At 36.5% G+C, this 10,682-nt stretch overlaps 1 protein-coding gene and 1 non-coding gene across 2 annotated transcripts; both read left to right on the top strand.

Moving 5' to 3' along the window:
- Window positions 1-1,402: 1,402 nt before the first annotated feature.
- Window positions 1,403-1,509, top strand: LOC111722409. Its single transcript, XR_002771221.1, has one exon. It is a non-coding gene; the product is annotated as a U6 spliceosomal RNA (small nuclear RNA).
- Window positions 1,510-5,775: 4,266 nt separating this feature from the next.
- LOC100956361 (olfactory receptor 1009-like) lies at window positions 5,776-6,717 on the top strand. The gene has a single exon (XM_012813151.1). It carries the CDS (start codon window positions 5,776-5,778, stop codon window positions 6,715-6,717), a length of 942 nt encoding a protein of 313 aa, XP_012668605.1.
- The last annotated feature ends 3,965 nt before the right edge of the window (window positions 6,718-10,682 follow it).

The following is a 10,682-nucleotide window of genomic DNA, read 5'->3' as shown; positions in this document are numbered from 1 at the left end:
GCTGGAAAGTGTTCTTCTTAGCAAAGTATCACAGGAATGGAAGAAAAAGTATCCAATGTACACAGGCCTATTATGAAATTAATTTATAGCTTTCCTATTATAGCCTAAGTATATGGGGAAGGGGGAGGGAGAAGGAAGGGGCGAATGGGTGGAGGGAGGGGAATTAGAGGGATCACTTCTATGGTTTATTTTATAAGGGTACAAGTGAATCTTTCTAAGAGTAGAATATGATTGTCTTAACACAATAACTAAGAAAATGATATGAAGGCTAGGTTAACCAGTTTGATGAAAATATTTCAAATTGTATATGAAAACACCACACTGGACCCCAGAATTGCATTAATGTATATAGTTATCATTTAATTAAAAAAAAAAGAAAGAAAACAAGAAGTGATCCCATCTACTGGTGGGAAGGGACTGAAGAAGACAGATGCATAGCCCATAGACAAATGAAAAAATGTTCATCATCCTTAGTCATCAGAGAAATGAAAATCAAAACTACTTTGAGATATCATCTAAGTCCAGTAAGATTAGCCCACATCACAAAATCCTCAAACCAGAGATATTGGTGTGGATGTGGATAAAAGGGAACACTTCTACACTGCTGGTGGGAATGTAAACTAATATGTCTCTTTTGGAAAGATGTTTGGTGAACACTTAGAGATCTAAAAATAGACCTGCCATTCTATACTACAATTCCTCTGCTAGATATATATCTAGAAGACCAAAAATCACAAAGATATATGCAGCAGAATGTTTATCGCATCCCAACTCATAATTTCTAAGTCATGGAAGAAGCCTACATGCCCATTGACCCGTGAATGGATCAATAAATTGTGGTATATGTACACCATAGAATATTATGAAGCCTAAAAATAAGATGGGGACTTTACCTCTTACATGTTTACATAGATGGATCTGGAACATATTCTTCTTAGCAAAGTATTTCAAGAATGGAACAAAAAGTATCCAATGTACTCAGTCTTACTATGAAACCAATTTATAGCTTTCTTATGAAACCTATAAGCCAATTATAGCCCAAGAAGGAGGGGGAAGGTTGGGTGGAGCAAGTGTAAATGGTGGGAACACACCTACAGTGCATCTTACAAGGGTAACATGTGAAATTTACTAGGTGTAGAATATGAATGTCTTAACACAATAACTAAGAAAATGACGTGAAGGCTGTGCTAACCAGTTTGATGAAAACATTTCAAATTGTATATAAAACTAGCACATTGTACCCCATGATTACATTAATATACACAGCTATGATTTTATAATAAATAAATATATCTTTAAAATATTATTCAAAACAAATGCAGAGGAAGAAATTAAAAATAATGAGATTAGCAGCACAAAGAGATTTAAAATATTACCATTTAAATCAGTAAATAAAATCTAAGTGCTTGCTTCAGCAGCACATATTCTAAAATTGGAATGATACAGAGAAGATTAGCATGGCCCTTGTGCAAGGATGACATGCAAATTCGTGAAGTGTTCGATATTAAAAAAAAACCTAAGACGATTAGAAAATACAAATATGCTCATGGAACAAACGTTAATCTGTTTTTCAAAGGAAAGAGCTTTAACCAACTGTTAGAAGGACAGTAAACAGGAACAGATAGATTCCAGGAGGATCTCCGATGTATTTGTCTCCATGAAGAAGTGGCAGAATCTTGCAGAAGAGAAGAGGACATATTGAAAAAAATGAAATGAAGAGTGTCTCAGCACTTTAAGAGAACTATCATGCAAAAGAAGAATTACAAGTCACATAGATAGGAATCTTCAAAAAAGAAAACTGACACTTAGAAGATCAGATTCATGTCTGATAGTATAGATTTGAAAAAGTCCTGTAAAATGCAAAAGGAAAGGAAAGCAACATTAAAATATGAAATGAAAAATAATTATTTGAAAAACATGGAATATGGATTCAATAACAGATATTATGTGAATTTTTAGTGTAAGTCAGAATAATCAAGGCAGAAGGGATGCTCAAGTCCCTAAAATGCTTTCTTGGTCTGTAGTTTTCAACATTGTCAAAATGGCTATATTACCTAATGTGAGTTACAGAGTCAATGTAATACCTACCAAAATTCACGTATAATTTTTCCAGATCTAGAAAAAACAGCTCTACATCATGTCGACCCAGAAAAGCCCCTGAATAGCCAATGCAACCTTATGTAATAAAAACAAATCAGGAGGCATCACTTTACCAGACTTCAAGCTATACTACAAGGCTGTAGTGAACAAAACAGCATTGTATTGGCACAAAAACAGAAACATCGACCAATAGATCAGAATTGAGAAATCAGAAATGAAACCATTCTCATATTCCCCTTTATCTTTGATAGAGCAGACAAAAACATATAACGGGGAAAAGAATTCCTATGCAACAAATGGTGCAAGGAAATCTGGGTAGCCACATACCAAAGACTGAATCAGGACCTGCAATTCTCACTACCCACAAAAATTAATTCATTATGGATAAAGGTCTCAAACCTAAGAAATTAAACTATAATAATTCTGGAAGAAAATGTTGGAAAAACTTACGGATATCAGCCTAGGGAGGGAATTTATGAAGAAGATCCCAAGGACAATCCCAGCAACAACTAAAATAAACAAATGGGACCTGATCAAATTAAAAAGTTTCTGCACAGCCAAGGACATAGTCAAAAGAGTAAATAGATAACCTATGGCACGGGAAAATATTTGCATGCTACATATCTGATAAACAGCTGATAAGTAGAATCTACGAAGAACTCAAGCAAATCAGTAAGAAAAAATCAAACAATCTCATTAAAAAGTGGGAAAAAGGCATGAAGGGTTTTCAGGGGAGAAATAAAATAGTTTTTCATGTATAAAGTCAACAGAGTTATGACTAGAATTTAAAAACTAATACAAAAATGCTTTAAAGAATATCACAGCATATTAAAAAATTAAAAACAAAGCAAATAAAATCCTCTAGGGTGAGGACCCTGCCCTGTATGCTGAAGGCTTACAGTCTTCTAGAAACAAAATTTAGGATTGGATTTTGACTCTCTTTTATCAGGCTAATACTGATTATCTTGGATGTAAAATTTAATTCTAAAGTGTTTTGTTGAATTAGTGTTTATTCATTTCTTGGCAACAATAAATGTTTTTTCTTTACCATACTGTAATAATTTGGATATAATCTGCTGAAGTTTAATGAGCAGTTAATACTTCATCAGAAATTGCTCTTATTCAGCCCTGCTTATAAACCCTTTATATCTCAGGCAAATTAATTTCTTCAGCAACATGTGGTAAATGCTGTGTCTAAGGAAAATTTATTTTCCACATGTTTTGTTTTTGTTCCTCAGGGGAACAAGAGTATGTCTATCTAAGTTTCTCTAATGCTCATTCTCTCCTGCAGAACTTCAATTCACAAGAGATACTTTGGAGTTTCCTGGTTTATCTTGGAACTAGGGAGAAGGGAGCCGCCTCGCTCAGTTAAAAACAAAACACAAAATCATCAAGAAACAGATCTCATTGGATTTATTTAGGATATGAAGCACAACTTTAATTGTACTTTCCCCTAACAGCTTCATTCCCAAGATATGTTACACTTTGGGGAGAGAGTGTCTTCAATAACAGCAGGAAGAAAAAGTGATGCAACTAGTTTAGGGAACTTCTGTCTAATTGACAAAGACCCTGATTGTGTTTTCTAGTGAAGTCTTCTACATATGTTTTGGAGGAAGATAAAGAATAAAATCAAATGACTATAGTATATTCTGACCTATTCTCCGTAGGAGGGTAGCCATGTGAGAAAGCAGGGATAAAGTCTGAGATACTTGGCTCAGTTTTACCTTAGGCGTTTTTTTTGTTTGTTTGTTTTTTGTCATCTTTAAAGAAGAAAAGACCTATCAGAAAGTAAGTTGAGAACTTTTAAATAGTTTTCTGATTTTCATTCTACCTGATTTTTAACAAGTTCAAGAGAAGGTAGAGTAAGTGGAATTATAATAGAAAATGTATTTTGTTTATGTCATGATTAACATCATTTTTATCATGAGGGATTATCCATCAAGGACTAAGAAAAGTTAATTTTTGTAGACATAAGTCAAAGTTGTACAACTGCATCAAACTACAATCATGTAATTATAAATTTGGACAGAGATGCTTTACTGGCATAATTAAGGAAAAAGATAGCCCTGCATGTAGCTCACATCCATGCCTAAATGGCCTGGCTGATTTCCATGCTAAGAGAAGGAAATCATGAGTTAGTTGCTTGTATCCTAGTATTCTGAACACAAGCACCAACTGAGTCTCCTACTTGGTGTGGTTTAATTTATCTGGCACATTCTATTCTATTCTAAGTACTGACTAAATGAAAAGCAAAAAAACTGAGAAACCAAAATGTTTCCAGAAGGAGAGGAGGCTTGAGTACTTGTGGAAACAAGATTGATAAGGAAGTGATGAGGAGACTTGGACACCTGTCAAATGGAAGACTGAAATCGGAGCAATTCTGGAATAGTTAGATTCTTGAAGATGTTTAAACAGGAGGTAAGTGTGATGGGTGAAGACTTAGGCTGCTCCCCCCATTTGTCTTTTTAATTTCCCTAACACAAAAGGGAAAATGTAAAATGTACATTATTGTCCTTAGAGGAGGCCATGTTAAAGTCAAATAGTAAATCTCATGTTAGACAAATGAAGAAAAGGTGCCTAGTCTAAGTATTATGTTGGACTCCAATATTCTTGGGCTAAAAAAAATTTTTGAAGGTCAAGTATGGGAAGTTTCCTAAACACTTGATTCTCTCCTTTTAAGTGGATGACAATTCTCAAGATTGAAAGGCACAAGTTTTTTCCTGAATTAGGGTGGTAAGAATCAGAGAGATTAGCTGACTTGACCAAGACCACCCTTATTTATCATGGGTGACAGTAGGATAGATTGAAGATATAGGATTTGAGTTTGTCACCAGATTTTTTCTTTTCTTTTAGATCTCTCTGAGATCAAAGGAATGGTGAAGACTCAGGGATCACTTCAGTAGTGCTAAAAAGGAAGTATATCTATTTTTTTGGATGAAGACTATGTTTGAAATTTGATACACCTCTTCAAAAGCCCACCTCTGCCAGTTACTAGTCTTATGAATGTGAATTGGGGTCAATGTTCCTCTTATAAAAATAAATAATAATAATAATTTCTGTTCAGGTCTTCTAGAGAGATTAATATAAAATATGAGAAATAATTTTTGAGCACTTAGCTAGATGTTCAATAAGTCTCTACTATTATATTTGTTTTTCATGCATTCTCCTTTAATCCTTGTAACATTTGCAAGATGAGTATTATTGTTATTATTATTACTACCATTTAATAGATTAAGATAAGTAACTTTCCCAGAGTCAGAGATGGTGGAGAGTGACTCCAGCTTGCCCCACTTCCACTCTCCCCTATCACCTGGTGGACTCAGGTAAGCTTCTCTGAAGTAGAAATTACTAGGCATCTATTCTGGGAACCAGGTCTGCCAAAACTAGTTGTGGGACCTTGAACAATCTGCTACTCTCTTGTATGCTTCCATTTTCACATCTCTGTACAGATGTATTTCCATGTGTCTTAAAATGTCATAGCTTCAGGTCTGCTCTTCTGCCTTGATGTATTGTCTTAATTTTGTTTCCATGGATGGGTGATGTAGCTAACTCACATCATGCTTAACTCTCATCCAATTCTTGGCATGTTTTTGATGTGTCTTGTTTTTAAAGACATGTCTACCACATCTTTTGTGAATCCTTTGCTCTTTTTCTAGTAGAAACCAGAAAAAGTCAATGGCCAATGAAAACTACACACGAGTCACTGAGTTCATTTTCACAGGCTTGAGTTACAACCCCCAGTTGCAGGTCTTCCTTTTCCTCCTCTTTCTGAGTTTCTACATCATCAATCTAACTGGAAACTTGGGCATGATTATTCTCATCCGGATTGACTCCCGCCTTCATACACCCATGTACTTCTTCCTCAGTCACCTGTCATTTGTGGATATTTGCTTCTCCTCAGTCGTGAGTCCCAAGATGCTCACTGACTTCTTTGTGAAGAGGAAAGCCATCTCTTTCCTGGGTTGTGCTTTGCAGCAGTGGTTTTTTGGGTTCTTTGTAGCAGCAGAGTGTTTTCTCTTGGCGTCCATGGCCTACGACCGCTATGTGGCCATCTGTAATCCGTTATTGTACTCAGTTGCCATGTCCCAGAGACTCTGTATACAGCTGGTGGTGGGTCCCTATGTCATTGGGTTCATGAACACCATGACTCATACAACAAATGCATTCCGTCTCCCTTTCTGTGGTCCTAATGTGATCAATCATTTTTTCTGTGATATGTCCCCCCTGCTCTCCCTCGTGTGTGCTGATACGAGGCTCAATAAGTTGGTAGTTTTCATCGTGGCTGGAGCTGTGGGAGTCTTCAGTGGTCTGACTATCCTGGTCTCCTACATCTACATTCTCACAGCTATCCTGAGGATTCGCTCTGCTGATGGGAGGCGCAAAGCCTTTTCCACCTGCTCTTCTCACCTGACAGCTGTCTCCATCCTGTATGGGACACTTTTCTTTATCTACGTACGTCCCAGTGCAAGTTTCTCCCTGGACCTCAATAAGGTGGTGTCTGTGTTTTACACAGCAGTTATTCCTATGTTGAACCCACTTATCTACAGCTTGAGAAACAAGGAGGTAAAAGATGCCATCCACAGGACTGTTGCTAAGGGCAAGTTTTGCAGTGTCTAAATTATCTAGAAAGGAAATTGGGGGGGAAAAAATCAAAGGACGTACTATTTGCATGGTTTTCCAAGATTCTAGGACACTTGCAAATGCTTGGGGATCCCTTTATCCATTCATCCATCTGTTGATGAATGTGGGTTCACTGAGCCCTGCATGTGATCTTTTCTCTGTAGCATAGCAATATTACAGTTCAAACCCACACACCATTTAATTCTGCTTCCCCATGACACCTCACTGTATAATTATTTTCAAAAAAACTTTTACTGTATTAATTTCATTTTTTATCATTTTGATAAAATATTTTTTCCCACTGTATCCTTGGTATTAAAATGTTAAAATTCAGTGCTATAATTTCTGCACTCACGTCTTGCTCTCATTAATAGGAATCTGTAAAAATAATGTGAGATTTCATGGTTAATGTCATGACTGGAATGAAATTCTTAGGTGTACGCACTGAGATTTTTGGGGAGGCCTTGACACAATTCTCTTGAATCACAGAGACTGAAGACAGATCTGAGTTGGACTCCATGACACATGACCTTATTCACTGGCCTATTTAGGCAATAAAGACACTTGTACTCCTCTCTAATACATTTCATAACTGAAAGAGCTCCTCTTGGACTGGGTTAAGCATGTATTTTCTCATGATTCATTTTTCTTATAGATATTTAGAGGATTACTTGAATTTTAAGAGGTTGGAGCTTGGTTGTGCATATGACAGTGCCTTCTAAAGCCTGGCAATGGCACATTAAAGAATGTGTGAAGAAATGTTATAATTGAGTGGAGGCTTTTAGTATAGAGCTGTTGGTTTCTGCACTGCAAGTAGATCCGTGTAGCTCAATCTGATGTGTCTGACTCCTGTACATGGTGAGTACCAGGCATCTTTGGGTCTGTAGCCCGGTGATGTGTCACCACTCCCTGTGAAGAAATGGGAACCCAAACCAGGGTCACCTCATCCTCTTAGAGTTCTAGAAAGGTTACCTACTTCTACATGTATCTTATTTCAATCAGTATGGCTTTACCTTTTGATTTGGAAATGAAAGGACCAAAAGGAGAGAACTTCACTGAGGAAATGTATCAGTTTTCTAGGTGAGATTATAATGTCATGGCCAAATTATTGTACAAATGTCCTAAGAATTTTAAGGAACTGTTTGCTCAAATTGTATTTATTTATTTACTTACTTATTTTATTTTTGACTTAATTTTTATTAAATCATAATTGTATACATTTATGGGGTACCCATATGGGGTACCTCATTTCTGGGGTACCATGTGATGATTTGATATACAACGTGAAATGCTTAAATTAAACTGATTAATATAACCGTCACCTCACTTACTTATTTTTTGTGGTAAGATATTTATAATTTACTCTTAGTTGTTTTGAAATGCATCCTGCACCCTTGCATTGTACATTAGGTGAGATCCTCCCAAATAGTCTCCCTCCATTCACTCTCTCCTCTTTCTTTTTGGACTATATTTGTGTTTTATCATTTGTATGAATGTGTAAGTGATTATTGGTTTTGTAGTAGTATTGAGTACATTGGATAGTTTCTTTCCCATTCTTGAGATACTTTACTAAGAAGAGTATGTTCCAGCTCCATCCAGGTAAGCATAAAAGATGTAAAGTCTCCATATTTTTTATGGCTACATAGTATTTCATTGTATACATATACCACAATTTGTTAATCTGTTCATGGTTTGATGAGCATTTGGGCTGCTTCCACAACTTGGCTATTATGAATTGGACTGCAATAAACATTCTAGTGCAAATGTCTTTGTTGTGAAGTGATTTTTGTTCATCTGGGTAGATACCTAGTAATGGAAATGGAGGATCAAATGGTAGGTCAACTTCTAGTTCCTTGAGAATTCTCCATACTTCTTTCCAAAAAGACCATATTAGTTTGCAATCCCCCAAGTAGAATAGAAGTGTTCCCTTCTCTCTGCAGTTTTGGGATTTTGTGATGTGGGCTGATATTACTGGAGTTAGGTGATATCTTATAGTGGTTTTGATTTGCATTTCTCTGATGATTAAAGATGACGAGCATTTTTTGTGTGTGTTTATTGGCCATTCGCTTGTCATCTTCAGAGAAATTTCTGTTCAAGTCTCTTGCCCACAAAGAAATGGGGTAGTTTGTTCTTTTATTGTTGATTAATTTAAGTTCTGTTTTATGTTATTTTAGTTATTTTTTGATACAGAGTCTCACTGTCACCTTGGGTAGAGGGCCATGACATAATAGCTCAAGAAGCCTCTAACTCTTGGGCTCAAGAGATCCTATTGCCTCAGCCTTCTCAGTAGCTGGGACTACAGGTGCCTGCCACCATGCCTGGCCAGTTTTTCTATTTTTAGTAGAGACAGAGTGTTGCTTTTTCTCAGGTCGGTCTTGCACTCCTGAGATCAGGTGATCTACTTGCCTCAGGGTCTCAGAGTGCTAGGATTACAGGCATGATTTTGCCTAGCCCATTTGCCCAAATTTTAAAGAAATACTTGTTCCACCTTTTTGCCCAAATTGAATTTAGTAAGGATGCTTGAGAAGCTTTTGCTGAAAGTCACAATCTACTGGTTAGGTAAATAAAGTTTCTGTACTTTTCAATACTTTTGTACATATAAAGTGCTGTGAGTTATATTTTTGATTGTTATGTTGTGCACGATTTCTGATAACAGACAATTGTTCAATGAGTGCCCACATAATCATAACATGTTTTATCTCTAGGAGCCTTAGAAGTCAATGTATCCTACCCAAATTACTGGCTAGTTACTTAAGACTTGGGGAAAACTGTCTTTTCTTACCTTATGGTTTATAAAAGTCCAAAATACAGCTTGTCATCAAGTGTGTTTATGGTAAACCCATTTGGACTCCAGGAGCCTTGTTTTAGAGTGAGCTTCTTGAGTGGAAACAAATGAACATTGTTCCTAAATCTATGGAGTTTATAGGATAATGGATTCAAAATATACATAAGTGGTCATAATTTTAATGTAATCACTTAAGTCCATGAGGAGATGAATGAAATAACCACATAAAGCTACTGTGAAGATTAAATTAGATAATGGATGTGGAATCACTGCATAAACTTTAAACCTACTTCACTGTTTCCTAATAAAAACTGTTCAGTGAAAATAGCAAAATTTCAGAACCAGAGTATTATCCTAAAAGTGCTATATTCCACAATATTGGTTTCTTTGCAGGATCTTATAAATCAGTGACAGGAGGGGAAGAGGAGCAGCTCAAGACAAGAATGAACTCATGTTCTGGAGATAGGGGTCTATATTTTAACCCTAGTTTCATCACACAAGTTTGTGGTTTTAGGGTTGCATTTTAATTCTCCCTCTATAATTGGGTTAATAATGACTGATTCACTGAGGATTTGTAACCAGAAAGAACTAAGGTACACCAAAAGAAACTATTATTTTTTAATTACTGCCCCTTCAAAATGTCCTTGGTATCTCAAATCTTAAGCCTCTGTAACACTGGTTGACACCACAGATGACTCTGATAGTTTTTCCTTTCACTCAGAAGTGAGAAACAAATGATTTCCTTTTCCAAGTACTAAAAAGTCAAGTCCACTGGAATGTTAAGCTAAATACTCTCAGCTCAATTAAAACATTCTTACTACCTTACCTCAGGCTCTGGAGCCTGTAGTGGAGAAAGTTGGCTAATCAGATTCTCTATTGTTGCTCTCCTTTCTGATTCCATAGCTGCAGTGTGTCTAGTCCAGGACAAAATGCTAAGATTGAAAGAAGAGGAGAAAGAGAGCAGGAGAAATTGACTGGAGTAGTTGGAATGTGGTGTCAGCATATTTTAACAATGAATGCACAATATTCGTGCATGGTATTTATCTTGGGGGATGATTTTGTGGGTCCCTCAGAGCCATAGTCCTCCTTCATCTACCATCCTTGACCTCTGAATTCAATCCTTTATTTCCTTGGGAGGCCAGTGACTGCTCTGGCTGGGCATAGATGGTTCCTCCAG

This window comes from Otolemur garnettii, unplaced genomic scaffold (assembly GCF_000181295.1).
Source record: "Otolemur garnettii isolate 467f Iridium unplaced genomic scaffold, OtoGar3 scaffold00247, whole genome shotgun sequence".
Classification (NCBI taxonomy): Eukaryota; Metazoa; Chordata; class Mammalia; order Primates; family Galagidae; genus Otolemur; species Otolemur garnettii.
Note: the sequence above shows the minus strand (reverse complement) of the source record. Positions and strands in the feature narration are given on the sequence as shown.